At 39.9% G+C, this 15949-nt stretch overlaps 1 protein-coding gene across 7 annotated transcripts in view; it reads right to left on the bottom strand.

The window, feature by feature from the left end:
- Positions 1-15949, bottom strand: part of HOOK3 (hook microtubule tethering protein 3) — a 129926-nt gene that overhangs the window by 13392 nt on the left and 100585 nt on the right. For 6 of the 7 annotated variants that reach the window (XM_055296107.2, XM_055296108.2, XM_055296109.2 and 3 more), the window contains 5 exons: positions 14970-15004; positions 8933-9015; positions 6776-6876; positions 4013-4117; positions 3769-3840 (listed from right to left, as the gene is read on the bottom strand). In XM_055296107.2, coding sequence (XP_055152082.1) covers positions 3769-3840; positions 4013-4117; positions 6776-6876; positions 8933-9015; positions 14970-15004 — 396 coding nt within the window. The remainder of the gene's footprint in view (positions 1-3768; positions 3841-4012; positions 4118-6775; positions 6877-8932; positions 9016-14969; positions 15005-15949) is intronic. The other variant, XM_055296113.2, reaches the window with a different exon arrangement.

The following is a 15949-nucleotide window of genomic DNA, read 5'->3' as shown; positions in this document are numbered from 1 at the left end:
TAGAAGCTGGCAGCAAGGAAGAAAAAAGCAATCAAGAGGCAAAAGGAGAGCCAGGTGGAAAAGCCAAACTACGGGATGCAATGAAGGATGTGCAGAAGACAGAAGGCTGGAAGATATATCACTAGCTAGTTTCTAGGGAAAACAGGTCATGGCTTTGCATTGTTTTATCTTTTTTCATTGTTTTTTTAGACGGAGTCTTGCCATGTTGCCCAGGCTGGTCTCGAACTCCTGGGTTCAAGAGATCCTCCCACCTTGGCCACTCAAAGTACTGGAATTACAGGCATGAGCCCATGCGCCCAACCTCAGCTTTGCATTTTTAATACAATTTCAGTCTATCCTATCAACCCAAATACATAATATTTTCCAAATAAGAAAAATCTAAAACATGTTTTTAAACTCAACTTGAAATCAGAGCATTTAAAGTTTTGAATAAAATTGACAAATATTTATTGGTAATCTTTAACTTATACATTTGGCTACATATATTAAAATTTGTATTTTATTTAAATATTCTCATTTTTCCACTTTCACATTTCAAGCAACTTATTCAAATTCTTCACACAGGTTAAAGACCTCAGTCTATTACAAGGGCATTCTCTGAGCTACTTAATACCTCTTCCCAGCACTCATCATTTCCATTTCCATTTAAGTTACCTGAGAAGCAGAACTTTCTGAATGTAAGCATGATGGTTTACTTATCTGAACATAACTTCTGGGAGTCTATTTGGAGTTATTCCTTCACTCTCTGAAGAGTTAAAAATTAGGACTATTCTGGCCAGGTGAGGTGGCTCACGCCTGTAATCCCAGCACTTTGGGAGGCCGAGGAGGGTGGATCATGAAGTCAGGAGATCGAGACCATCCTGGCTAAAACAGTGAAACCCCGTTTCTACTAAACAAAATACAAAAAATTAGGCAGGCGTGGTGGTGGGCGCCTATAGTCCCAGCTACTCGGGAGGCTGCGGCAAGAGAATGGCATGAACCCAGGAGTCGGAGCTTACAGTGAGCCGAGATCGTGCCACTGCACTCCAGCCTGGGTGACAGAGCAAGACTCCGTTAAAAAAAAAAAAAAATTAGGACTATTCTTTAGTACCACTTCACAGAATAAATCAGTCTGTCTCCATAAGAAACATAATATGTGAAGTCATAAAAATCAATCCAGATATGAAATTATTGGGCTCAGCGGGGTGGCTCATGCCTGTAATCCAGCACTTTGGGAGGCTGAGGCAGGTGAATCACGAGGTCAGGAATTCAAGAACAGCCTGGCCAAGATGGTGAAACCCTGTCTCTACTAGAAATACAAAAATTAGCCAGGCGTGGTGGCAGGCGCCTGTCATCCCAGTTACTCGGGAGGCTAAGGCAGAGACTTGCTTGAACCCGGGAGGCGGAGGTTGCAGTGAGCCAAGATTGCACCACTGCACTCCAGCCTGGTCGACAAAGTGAGACTCCGTCTCAAAAAATAATAATAGTAATATGAAATTATTAATAAGGCCTGAAATGCAGAGCTCCTAGATTGCTAACACTAAGCTTCCAGGAGGACGGGGAAGAGACAGAATAGTTTAAAAGTTAGGACTAATTCCCAGAGAATTTCTTTAAATATATAGTTTTATTTTTTCTATTTTTCGAATTTTAATTTTCAAGAAATCTGTATTTGTTTTCTGAGACGCAGTCTCACTCTGTCGTCAAGGCTGGAGGGCAGTGGTGTGATCTCGGCTCACTGCAACCTCTGCCTCCCGGGGTCAGGCGATTCTCCTGCCTCAGCCTCTGGAGTAGCTGGGATTACAGGCACCCGCCACCACATCCTGCTAATTTCTGTATTTTTAGTAGGGATGGGGTTTCACCATGTTGGCCAGGCTGGTCTCCAACTCCTGACCTCAGGTGACCAGCCCACCTTGGCCTCCCAAAGTGCTGGGATTACAGGTGTGAGCCACCGTGCATAACCTATATTTGTCAATAATCGTATTCTAACTCTGATACGATTTCCTCTTTGGTTTTTAAATTGCAATAAAATCTTAGATATGCAGTTTTTGTTTTTTGGTTTTTTTGAGACAGAGTCTCACTCTGTCACCCAGGCTGGAGTAAAGTGGTGCAATCCCAATTTCCGCCTCCCGGGTTTAAGCGATTCTCATGCCTCAGCCACCTGAGTAGCTGCGACTAGAGGCACGTGCCACCATGCCTGGCTAATTTTTGTATTTTTAGTAGAGATGGGGTTTCACCATGTTGTGGCCAGGCTGGTCTCAAATTCCTGACCTCAGGTGATCTGCCTGCCTCAGACTCCCAAAGTGCCAGGATTACAGGCATTAGCCACCGCACCCAGCCATAGATAAGCAGTTTTGACCAAGGCAAATACAGATGTGAAAATAATATATAATGAAATTTATGAATTTTTGACAAAGATCAAATCACAGTGTTCAGAGGCCAGGGACACTAACCTTTAAGAGGCAGTATCAATTATAACTGTAAAACAAAAACAATGGTACTGTGCCAGTAACAGAGCTACAGGGTCACAGTGGGATGTTAGAAGGAATCTGGGGCTGGGCGCGGTGGCTCACGCCTGTAATCCCAGCATTTGGGAGGCCGAGACAGGTGGATCACAAGGTCAGGAGTTCGAGACCAGCCTGGCCAATATGGTGAAAACCTGTCTCTACTAAAAATACAAAAATTATTTGGGCGTGGTGGCAGGCATCTGTAGTCCCAGCTACTCGGGAGGCTGACGCAGAAGAATCGCTTGAACCCGGGAGGTGGAGGTTGCAGTGAGCTGAGATCACACCACTGCACTCCAGCCTAGGATACAGAGCGAGACTCTATCTCAAAAATAAGTAAATAAATAAATGGAATCTGGTCCCATTTCTTACCTCACACAATTTTTTTTTTTTTTTTTTTTTTGAGACAGAGTCTTGCTGTGTCACCCAGGCTAGAGTGCAATGGCACAATCTCGGCTCATTGCAACCTCTGCTTCCCAAGTTCAAGCGATTCTCCTGCCTCAGCCTCCCAAGTAGCTGGGATTACAAGCATATGCCACCATGCCCAGCTAATGTTTGTATTTTTAGTAGAGACAGGATTTCACCATGTTATCCAGGCTGGTTTCAAACTTCTGACCTTGTGATCCGCCTGCCTGGCCTCCCAAAATGCTGGGATTACAGAAGTGAGCCATCACGCCCAGCCAACTAACATTTTTTAAAGGCAGAAGTGGTCTTATTGGGAAAAACAAAAAACAAAAGGAAGACAGAAAGTCTTGAAAAAATACTTCAGAAGTGCAGCACTCTTTAAAATCCATAACTATTCACATCCCAACCAGGATGCTGATGAGCATTAGTTTTTGTGTTGGAATATTCAATTTCAAAACCTGCAGTGGTTCAGGATCTGACATTGTAAACATTTTCCAAACCCCATGAGATAAACTACCCTCAATCAAATACCATCCTGCAAAGACACTGAAATAATCCCACAAAACAAGAACTATTGCATCTGTGTTTAGATGGTATTAATGTCCCTTCTCTTACAATAAAGTCTTTGAGGGACAGAAATTAGACTGACATTTATCTTTCTATCCTCTAGAAATAATGTTTTCAAAATGCTCTAACCCTGTTTACAGTGGTTCTCATAGTTGCTTTTCAGTTCAGAAATAGCATTAAGATTCTGTTAGTGTATGTTAGGATAGTAATTACTTTCAGATTCATTTGGTAGAGTGACTTCTACAGTAAAGGGAATATAATAAGTATTACATATTCATTGAAGTTTTCATTATGCTCCAAAGCACTATTTTCTTACCATATTGTACCAGGCACTAACAATATATTTCTCTTCCATCTCTCTCTGACTCTTTGTTTTCTCATATTCTTTCTAAAAAAAAAAAAAGTGCATGTCAATATGTGAAGATATAAAATAACTCAATATAAATAAAATACCTACAATTAATTGTTAAAACCCATGAACACAATTGTAAAATATGACAAGGCTCCCAGAATATTAAAATCAAAACACAATTATTTTATTGTACAGTATAGTAAACTACCTCTAATGAGTGGAACAGTCGGTCTCGTTCCTGGAGCTGATTTTTAAGAGCTTGTATTTCTGGTGCTGCTCCTTGATTCTGTTTAGGATCTAAAGTACGGATGACCTGCAAAAAATAATAAAAGAAAAATTTAAAAAGTCTCAAACTTAAAGAATGTAACATTTAAGAAAAAAATGACTATATTTTTAAAATAAAAGGATAAACTTATGAAAAATCAAAGGTTATCTTACAAGGGTATTTTAAAAAGTAAATGCGGCCTGGAGTGGTGGCTCATGCCTGTAATCACAGCACTTTGGGAGGCTGAGGCAGACGGATCACTTTAGCTCAGGGGTTTGAGACCAGCCTGGGCAACATAGTGAGAACCGTCTCTACAAAAAGTGTTTAAAAAATTAGCTGGGTGTGGTGGTGCACCCCTATAGTCCCAGTTACTCAGGAGGCTGAGGCAGCAGGATCACTTGAGCCTGGGAGGTTGAGGCTGCAGTGAGCTGAGATCATGTCACTGTGATCCAGCCTGGGCAACAGAGCAAGAATCTGTCTAAAAAAAATTAAAAGTAAATGTATGAAATAGTATTAATTGTTGTAACTTGAAGTAAAAATTTTTTATGGGTACATAATATTTGTACAAACATAAAACTTTTTACTTATATAAAGAACCAATTATAAAAAGTAATTCTGGCTTAAAATTAATAAATGCAGTCATGTACCACATAATGATGTTTCAGTCAATGATGAAGCACATATATGATGGTGGTCCTATAAGATTATAAAGGAGCTGAAAAAGTCCTATCACAAAGACAACTTACCATTGTGTAACTATTTCCTTATACTATTCAGTACAGTAATGTGCTGTACAGGTTTGTAGCTAGAAGCAATACTCCATACCATATAGCCTAGTTGTGTACTAAGCTATAGCATACGGTTTTGTATGAGTACACTCTACAATGTTTGCACAATGACAAAATCACCTAAGGATGCATTTCTCAGAACGTGTCCATTATTACATGACATGTGTCTGTACAGCAGACACTACTGACAGTGGTCTACTCTTTTCCTTTCCTCTGATCTGGTCTGCTAGCCTTCTGTCTCTGATCAGATATGTACTTTGGAGGAGAGGGTCCTGACTGGTGTAAGCCTATCACCGTGGCCCCATTTCTTCCTCTGCCAGCAATCCTGTTTGGGCATGGACATTGGATATGATTCAGGCTGGCCAACTAGAGGACGGCTGGGAAAGGTCTTTTTACTTCTCCACCCAATATTTTTATTTAGTTTTATTTTATTTTTAAAGACAGGGCCTTGATCTGTCACCCAGGCCGGAGTGCAGTGATATGATCATAGCCCACTGCAGCCTTGAACCACTGGGCTCAAGTGATTTTCCTGCCCCAGCCTCCTGAACAGCTAGGATTACAGGTGCATGCCACCATGACCAGCAAATTTTTTAAAACTTTTTTTTTGTACAGACGGAGTCTGGATATGTTGCCCAGACTGACCTCAAACTCCTGGGCTAAAGCAATCCTCCAGCCTTGACCTCCTACAGCGACAGGATTACAGGCGTGAGCCACTGTGCCCAGCTCCCCTAATACTTTTACTATCAAAATGTTCAAGCCCATAGAAAACTTGAAAGGGTAGAATAAAAACCCATTTACCTTTAACCTACACTCACCAATTGCTTCATTGCCATATTTGACTTCACACACACACACACACACACACACACGCTGTTACTTATTTGGGAGGCTATTTTAAAGTCTCCCAAATAAGTTATTCAGGCCTTATAACGCATAACCTTTAAATACTTGAGCACAAATCTCCTTAGATTAAGGATATTAACCTACATAATCACAAAGCATTATCATCTGTAAGAAAACTGATCCCCTTGGCCAGGCGCAGTGGCTCACGCCTGTAATCCCAGCACTTCGGGAGGCCGAGGCGGGCGGATCACAAGGTCAGGAGATCAAGACCATCCTGGCTAACACGGTGAAATTCTGTCTCTACTAAAAAATACAAAAAATTAGCCGGGCGTGGTGGCGGGCACCTGTAGTCCCAGCTACTTGGGAGGCTGAGGCAGGAGAATGGCATGAACCCGGGAGGCGGAGGTTGCAGTGAGCCAAGATCGCGCCACTGCACTCCAGCCTGGGTGACAGAGCAAGACTCCATCTCAAAAAAAAAAAAAAGAAAATTGACCCCCTTAACCCCCAATCTAGGTCTCAGAGATGAATGCCTTGATTTGGCAATTAGCAGGGTGCTCTTTTCAACTAGAATGGGTCCTGTGCTCTTCCACAATCCACGGCCTGTTCTTGTTTTCACGACAGTGACTTCTATTCCAAATTTTGGATTTACCCGATGGTTTCCTGAACGTGTTATTTAGCTTGTTCCAATAAATCTATTTTGCCTGTGAACTGGAAATAGAAGGTTGCTTAAATTCAGGTTAACTATTATTTACAACGATACTCCATCAAGAGGCACAGGATATCGGCTGTCCTATCATTAATTGGTGTTGTTAATTTTGATGACTAATAAGGTGACAAGTGCCACTCATTTCCCACACAAAGTACATTTGCCTCTTGGTAATTGGTAAGTAATCCATGGAATGACCTATTTTGACCACTGCTTCTTGCCCAGGTTCTTTTTATTTGTTATAAGATTTGTTCTTCTCCTGAGAGTTTTCTGCATAAGAAGTTGCTGTAGTGTCCATCCATTATATTTGAGACTTCACTGAAATGTGATCAGAAGGTAGAGTGAGATGCCTACAAAATTCATACTTACACTTTTGGCTTTCTCTAAGTATTTTTTGTATCGTTCCTCCATTTGCTTCATTTCTTCCTCTTTCTTTCGTAAAGCTTCTTGTAATTCTTCAATTTTTAAGGCTGCAGATGAGACATAGTAAAATATATTTAGATAATAAATATAAATTGTTATAATATAAATAAATTTATTTTAGATTACCACAATTTAAAAAATATTTTAATTGACTAGTAAATAGTTAACAGCTTTGAGAGACTGGTCTATTTTTACACATAATTTTATTTAAAAAAAAAAATTCAGAATTTTTTTTTTTTTTTTTTTACAAAAAGGTTTTCTTATAAATAAATAAAAACTCCAGTATGGAAGTACATAAATAAAGAATCCATGAGGGATGAATGGATAAACAAAATGTAGCACATAGATATAATATTATTCAGCCTTAGTTATGACACATGCCATGATATGGAGACATTATGTTAAGTGAAATAAACCAGATACCAAAGGACAAATATTATATGATTCCACTTATATGAGTGACCTATAATAGTCAAATTCACAGAGACAGAAAATGGAATAGCAGTTACCAGCGGCTGGGGAGAGGGAGGAAGGGAGAGTTATTGTTTAATAGAGAACTTCGGTTTCAGATGATACAGTTTTGTAGATGGGTAAAAGTGATAGTTGTGCTATGTGAATGTCCTTAATGTCACTGGACTATACACTAAAAATGGCTTAAAATGGTGTGTTTTGTATATTTTACCACAATAAAAATAAGTCTGTTCTCTCACCTCTCATCTCTTTATTAATACAAAAGAATTAGCAAAATCAAGCTACCTACAGGAGTAAATATTTGGGAAGCACAAGTCTGGATGACTTACATGGAACTACATTATGAAAATATCTTAACATCATATAATATTAATTAGAATACAGAGTTAAGGAAAAATTCAAAGTACAATTAGAAAGTAAGACATTATAAAGATGATTATATACTCCCTATATATAAATAGAGCCCCTTTCTTTTCTTTCTTTCTTTCTTTTCTTTTTTTTTTTTTTTTTTTTTTTTTGGAGGCAGTCTCGCTGGAGAGCAGTGGTGAGATCTCAGCTCACTCCAACCTCTGCCTCCTGGGCTCAGGCGATTCTCCTGCCTCAGCCTCCTGGGTAGCTGGGACTACAGGTGTGTGCCACCACCCCGGCTAATTGTTTGTATTTTTAGTAGAGACGGGCTTTTACCATGTCGCCCAGGCTGGTCTCAAACCCCTGAGCTCAGGCAATCCACCCACCTCAGCCTCCTAAGAAAGTGCTAGGATTACAGGAGTGAGCCACCATTGCTGGCCTTCTTTCTTTTTTGTGAGATGGGGTCTTGCTGTGTTCCCCAGGCTGGTCTTGAACTCCTGGGCTCAAGCGATCCTCCTACCTTGGCCTGCCAAATTGCTAGGATTACAGGCATGAGCCACCATACCCAGCCAATACAGCCTATTTCTTAAATAAAAATTTAATATAGGCCAGGTGCGGTTGCTCACATCTGTAATCCCAGTACTTTGGGAGACTGAGGTGGGCAAATGACTTGAGCTCAGAAGTTCAAAACTAGCCTCGGCAACATGGCAAAATCCCGTCTCTACAAAAAATTATAAAAATTAGCCGGGCAGGGTGGCTTATGCCTGTATCCCAGCTACTGGGGGGGTGGTTAGGTAGAAGGATGGCTTGAGCATGGGAGGTCAAGACTGCAGTAAGCTGTGATCATGCCATTTACTCCAGTCTGGGCAACACAGCCAGACCCTATCTCAAAAATAAACAGGCTGGGCGCAGTGGCTCACGCCTGTAATCTCAGCACTTTGGGAGGCCAAGGAGGGCAGATCACGAAGTCAGGAGATTGAAACCATCCTGGCTAACACGGTGAAACCCCGTCTCTACTAAAAATACAAAAAATTAGCCGGGCGTGGTGGCGGGCGCCTGTAGTCCCAGCTACTTGGTAGGGTGAGGCAGGAGAATGGCAAGAACCCAGAAGGCGAAGCTTGCAGTGAGCCAAGATCGCGCCACTGCACTCTAGCCTGGGTGACAGAGTGAGACTCCATCTCCAAAAAATAAATAAATAAATAAATAAAAATTATGTAAACTCACTATCACTATGGCAGTATACAGCAAGCCCACTTAAAAACTATCCTAATTAGGAAAACTCACAGCTGTTGTTAAATCTTGGCTCGAGATCTTCAATAATGGCTCTCTTCTTCTGTAGTTCACTATTGGCTTCATGCAGCTTCTCTCTGTAACAAACAGGTAAATATCACATACTACTGCTTCTGTAATTTTTTCCAGTTCAAATTAAAGATCTAAGTTCTTTATATTTGGATTACACTTGCATTGCATGCAAGTGATATGAAACACATATGAAAAGACAAAACACAAATTTAATATATTTAAAAAATAAGTAAAAAATAAAGACAAAAAAATTCCTCTGTTTGAAAAAGCAGTCATTTAGTTTAGATAGACCTGCATAAAGAGAGGGTATAGATTTTTTCTAGGAATATTTAAATAACTGTGCAAAGGTTTTACCATGCAAAATCTTGTTGCAAAAAAATGAAGTTCTAAAAATAAGAATTAACAAACAGAACACTACATATCAATAAAAAAATGAACTAATGATATACTCAACCACATGAATAGATCTCACAGAATGTTGAACAAAGGAAGTCAAAGGGGTTATTAACAATGTACGATTCTGTTACGTACATTGATGTTAAAATGAGCGGAAGGTGATACAGATCAGCTGTGTGGCTAGTTTTGTGGTCAATCTACTGGGAGGAAGAATGAAGAATCCTAGTGGGTTACTGGATATATTCCATATGTTGATCCGGGTCACCTAGGTTTGGGAGGCCTTGGCAAGCGGATCACTTGAGGTCAGGAGTTCAAGACCAGACTGGCCAACATGGCAAAACCCAGTCTCTGCTAAAAATAGAAAAATTAGCCGGGTGTGGTGGTGGGTGCCTGTAATCCCAGCTACATGGGAGGGAGAATCGCTTGAACCTGGGAGGCGGAGGTTGCAGTGAGCCAAGATGGTGCCACTGTACTCCAGCCTGGATGACGGAGTGAGACTCCATCTCAAAAAAAAAAAAAAAAAATCTAGGAACTTAAGACGTGTACTTTATATGTTATATTCCAATATAAAGGTATTTAAATAATTAACTGAAAGTGAGATATTTTCCCCTGGTATTTGATAATATGTGTAATTTTCCCTTTATCATATTTAATATGGCACTATGGAACATAACTAGGAAAAAAGACTGCAAAAGTGGGAAGATACAGAAAATCACTAATTAAAAAAATAAAGCACTTTATGTCTTTCTGATCTTTTCTATGCATGATGCTTTAATAAAACTTTTTCTTTCTCAATAAATTTTTTGAGGATGTGACTTGTATGCATTTATGACCTATGACAAAGAACATATACAATATAACAGTTGAAAGAATAATAAAACTAAGCCCAATGAATCATTACCATGTTAAAAAATAGAAATTGGCTGGGCACAGTGGTTCATGCCTGTAATCCCAGCACTTTGGGAGGCCGAGGTGGGTAGACTGCCTGAGCTCAGGAGTTCGAGACCAGCCTGGGCAACATGGTGAAACCCCATCTCTACTAAAATACAAAAAATTGGCCAGGCATGGTGGTGTGTGCCTGTAGTCCCAGCTACTCGGGAGTCTAAGGTGGGAGAATTGCTTGAATCTGGGAGGCGGAGGTTGCAGTGAGCCGAGATTGCACCACTGCACTCCAGCCTGGGCAACAGAGTGAGACTCTGTCTCAAAAAAATAAATAGGCTGGGCACAGTGGCTCACACCTGTAATCCCAGGCACTTTGGGAGGCTGAGGCAGGCGGATCACGAGGTCAGGAGATCAAGACCATCCTGGCTAACACGGTGAAACCCCGTCTCTACTAAAAATATAAAAAATTAGCCGGGTGTGGTGGTGGGCGCCTGTAGTCCCAGCTACTCGGGAGGCTGAGGCAGGAGAATGGCATGAACCCGGGAGGCGGAGCTTGCAGTGAGCCGAGATCATGCCACAGCACTCCAGCCTGGGCGACCGAGTGAGACTCCATCTCAAAATAAATAAATAAATACAAATAAAAAAATAAATAAATAGACCAGGTGCGGTGTCTCACACCTGTAATCCCAGTACTTTGGGAGGCCAAAGCGGGTGGATCACAAGGTCAGGAGTTCAAGACCAGCCTGTCCAACATGGTGAAACTCCGTCTCTACTAAAAATACAAAAATGAGCCAGGTGTGGTGGTGGGGGCCTGTAATCCCAGTTACTTGGGAGGCCGAGGCAGAGACCTGCTTGATCCTGGGAGACGGAGGTTGCAGTGAGCTGAGATCATGCCACTGCAGTCCAGCCTGGGTGACAGAGTGAAACTCCGTCTCAAAAAAAAATAAAGTTTAAAAACATAAAAATAAAAATAAATACAAATCATCCCCAAAACTTAGTAGTCATGCATGTCTCTATACTCTTCCCAGAGGTAACCAAAGTCAGAATCTGAATCATTCTCATGATTTTCATGACGGTTTTATTGTCTTTGTGCTATTCCTAAAAAATATATTGCTTAGGCCGGGTGCGGTGGCTCACATCTGTAATCCCAACACTTTGGGAGGCCAAGGCAGACGGATCACGAGGTCAGGAGATCAAGACCATCCTGGCTAACACAGTGAAACCCCATCTCTACTAAAAAAATGAGCCAGGTGTGGTGGCAGGTGCCTGTGGTCTTAGGTACTCGGAAGGCTGAGGCAGGAGAATGGCGTGAACCCGGGAGGCGGAGCTTGCAGCAGGCTGAGATGGCGCCACTGCACTCCAGCCTGGGCAACAGAGCTAGACTCCGTCTCAAAAAAAAAAAATATATATATATATATTATATATATAATATATATATAATATATATATTATATATAATATATTATATATATAATATATATATAATATATATATAATATATATACAAAATATATATATATAATATATATAATATATATTATATATATTATATATATATTATACATTATATATATTATATATATATAATATATATAGAGAGAGAGCTTAATTTTGTGCAATTTAAATTTTATACATTAATCATTATGTATTATTCTGACTTGCATCTTTCACTAAACACTATGTTCTTGAGGTTCATCTGTGTTGATGTATTAGCCATGATTTCATATTTCCCCTATTGTTTGGTATTCTATTGTTTGAATATACCTCATTCAATCATTTTCCAATTGGTGAATATTTGCATATTATTTTTGCTTTTCTGTGATTACAATGTTCTTCCATACTTTCTTCTACATGCCTCCTGGTATGCACGGACAATATTTCTAGGAATCTAGGATATATATAGTAGAACTGAGAGGTCACAGAATATGTGGCATGTCCAGGTTTACTAAGCAGACTGATGTATACTCCTACTAGCAGTGGATGAGAATTGCCATTGCTCAACATCTTCAGCAATACTCAGTATGTTGGATTTTTTAAATGTTAACAATTTGATGTGTAAAATGGTCTCCGTTGTAGTTTTTTTTTTTTTTTTTAGACGGAGTCTTGCTCTGCCACCCAGGCTGGAGTGCAGTGCCATGACCTCGGCTCACTGCAACCTCTGCCTCCCAGGTTCAAGCAATTATCCTGCCTCAGCCTCCCAAGTAGCTGAGATTACAGGTGCACATCACCATGCCTAGCTAATTTTTTGTATTTTTAGTAGAGATGGAGTTCTACTAAACCCACTCCGCCAGGTTCATGCTGTTCTCCTGCCTCAGCCTCCCAGGTAACTGGGACTACAGGCACGTGCCACTGTGCTTGGCTAATTTTTGTATTTTTAGTAGAGATGAGGTTTCACCATGTTGTCCAGGCTAGTCTCGAACTCCTGACCTTCAGTGATCCACCTGCATCAGCCTCCCAAAGTGCTGGGATTACAGGCGTGAGCCACCGCACCCGACTTTCTTTCTTTTCTTTTTTTTTTTGAGACAGAGTCCTGCTCTGTTGCTCAGGCTGGAGTGCAGTGGTGTGATCTCGGCTCACTGCAACCTCTGGTTTCTGGATTCAAGCGATTCTGCTGCCTCAGCCTCCTGAGTAGCTAGGATTACAGGTGCACACCACCATGCCCCAGTAATTTTTGTATTTTTAGTAGAGACAGAGTTTCACTATGTTGGCCAGGTTGGTCTCAAACTCCTGACCTCAAGTGATTGACCTGCCTTGGCCTCCCAAAGTCCTGGGATTACAGGCGTGAGCCACCACACCTGGCCCACTGTCATTTTAAGTATGCATGAGGCTGGCCATATTTGGAGATATCTGTGGCTCCTGTGGTGGGCTGAATTATGTCTCCTAAAAAGAAAAATTGAAGTTTTAATTCCTAGGATATATGAATGTGACAATATTTGGAAATTGGGTGTTTATAGATGTAAGTAGCTAAGATGAGGGCACACTGGATCAGGGAAGGCCCTAAATCCAATGATTGGTATCCTTTTAAGAAGGTCACAAGACACAGACATACAGAGAAAAGAATGACATGTGAAGGTGGAGAAAGAGACTGGAGTTATCTGTCTACAACCAAAAACATCAGGACTGCTGGCGGTTACCAGCCACAAGGATCACAGAGTAGATTGTCCCTCCAAACCTCTAGAAGGAACCAGCCTGCTGCCACCTTGGTTCTTCTAGCCTCCAGAACTATGAGAGAATAAATTTATGTCGCCATAAACCATCTAGTGTATGGTAATTTGACATGGTAGCTATAAGAACTAATACAGGTTCCATCTTCACTAATAAACCCTTTCTGATGAAGATTTTTCACTATGTAAATGACTGCGCACAGAATAATAGTCAGTTGGTAGTTTTATGAAATGACAGGTATTATATTTTTTGCCATAAAGGAATGAGAATTTTTTTTTTAAAGGACAGAATTCAGTACTAAATTCTCATTGCAGGTAATCTCACAAAAGGCAAAAGTAGTATTTTCTGTTCTAGTACATTAAGAAACTGCCCACTGCTTGAACTGCTAGCAAATCCGTCACCAGGACTATCTTGTGTCTCCCACATTTACCATTTAAAACCCAAAAACACAAACTGGATAGCAGGAAGCAGATTGCCAGAAGAGAATTTCTTTCGCATCCTAGTAGAATAAACCCAAATTATCTTTGTGGTACTAAGGATGTCTGGTTTAGCACAGTGTAAAGTTGTAACACTTTAACAGGCTATCAATTCACAGTCACTAATTCAATGCTTGCCAGGAGTTTTGCTAGAAAAGGATGAGAAGGATTAAGGTTGTTACTGGGTGCAAGAAAAATTGTGAAACATCTCTAATATGGTCAACCTCAGTTAAAGATAAAGAGAGAAGATTTCTTCTTCATGAAAAAACAAATGTGAATATTTTAAAATTTACTTCATCTTTTATACCAAAAAGTCCTTGTTTGTAATTCCAGGAGATATTTTAAAATCTACTGACAAGCTTTTATAGATTTTAAAAAATTAAGAAAGAAGATTAGACTGGGTGTGGTGGCATGTACTTGTAATCCCAGCTACTCAGAAGGTCGCAGCAGGAGGATCACTTGAGACCAGAGTTCAAGTCCAGCCTGGGCAACATAGTGACCCTGTCTCTTAAAGACCTTAAAGTCTCTTAAAGATAGGGTCTCTTTTTAAAAAGACCCTGTCTCTTAACTTTTTTTTTTTTTTTAAATAAATAGATTAAGCTGGCAATACTTTAGAGCTGGCAAGCTATAGCCCATGGGCCAAAACCAGACTGCTGCCTGTTCGTATCTATAAAGTTTTACTGTAACATGGTCACAACCATTAATTGATGTATTGTCTATGGCTGTTTTCAAGCTACAACTGCAAAGCTGAGTGGCTGTGACAGAGACCAGCTTTCAACTCCTAAAAAGCAATTACTATCTGACCCTTTATAGAAAGAGGTGTCTGACTCATGATCTAGAGTGTCTCAAACTCCTAACTACAATTATCACAAAGACAGAAAACCCTGAAGTCTCATTTGAGAAGGCAGTTCTAAAGCAGTCATTATTCTGACCTGAGAACCTTGGGGAGAAGTGACCCTTCAGACTCTCTTAATATGTATTATAATTTTCTGTTTCTTCAAGGGCCACCCGTGCCAACGCGTAGACACACTGTAACTACCTAACACAAAGCACATGTGTTCCACTATAGAAGAATCAGCCTCAACAGCTTTTATACTTACAGATGTTCTTCAAGCTTCTTTTTTAGAAGGACTGACTAAAAATGAAAAACAAAGTTAGTTTATTACCTCACATTTTAACTAAATAGTATTTTCTTTTAAGTTAAAAGTACAATAGTCATTAATTTTGAGTGAGCTCTCAGTAATTTGTTTGGTCAAAGAGCTGAAAACACACTATGTACCCCAGTTTAAATCTCTTTAATAAAGGGAGAGCGCAGCCCCTAAGGGATGACAATCAGTATGAAATACCCACAACCTGGATATATATGAATTCTCTATTTATAGTCAGGCAGATGAATAAAATAGGAATGAAAAAGTCACTTAATTATAGACCTAATATTCCTGGATTTGGCAGGCAGACAGGACCCTAGTAATAATAGACTTCCTTTAAGACACTTATCTGCTATACTATTTTTCTTGAGTCATGATAAAGTATTGGGTCAGCTTCTATAAATACATCTGACTTAATCAGTGACTTATGAAAATGCACAGGTTACAAATAATTTACGCAGTGGTATGGGAATGTGAAGGATGGCATATGCACAGCCTTTAATATGCTGGAGAATGTGGCTTTCACTGGATAAAAAAAAAAAGTCTCTCCTGAAAAGCAGGAGATCAAAATGGACCTAAAAATAAACAATAAAGACATTCTCTATAAGACCACTAAATTTCATAATTTAACACTTATACAGTACATACTACTAATAAATTTTATGAAACATTTCATTTTGAGATAAATGGTTATATAATTAATTCAGTCAAAACCCAATTAATATAGGCTTATAAAACAAATTGTCCAATCAACGCCAGTGATGAGGGAAAAGGAACCCTCACACTAAGTTATTTTGATAATAATTGCCATAATTTTTTATTCATTTCCATTCTAACACAGCTCTATAATACTTCAAATTTCACTTCTTTCCTCAATATGTTAACTATAGTTACCTCAGTAGATCCACATGTCCTCTATCACTGCTTCCCAA

The sequence above is a fragment of the Symphalangus syndactylus genome, chromosome 10, assembly GCF_028878055.3.
Source record: "Symphalangus syndactylus isolate Jambi chromosome 10, NHGRI_mSymSyn1-v2.1_pri, whole genome shotgun sequence".
In the NCBI taxonomy this organism is placed as follows: Eukaryota; Metazoa; Chordata; class Mammalia; order Primates; family Hylobatidae; genus Symphalangus; species Symphalangus syndactylus.
This window is presented reverse-complemented; position numbering and strand designations above follow the sequence as displayed.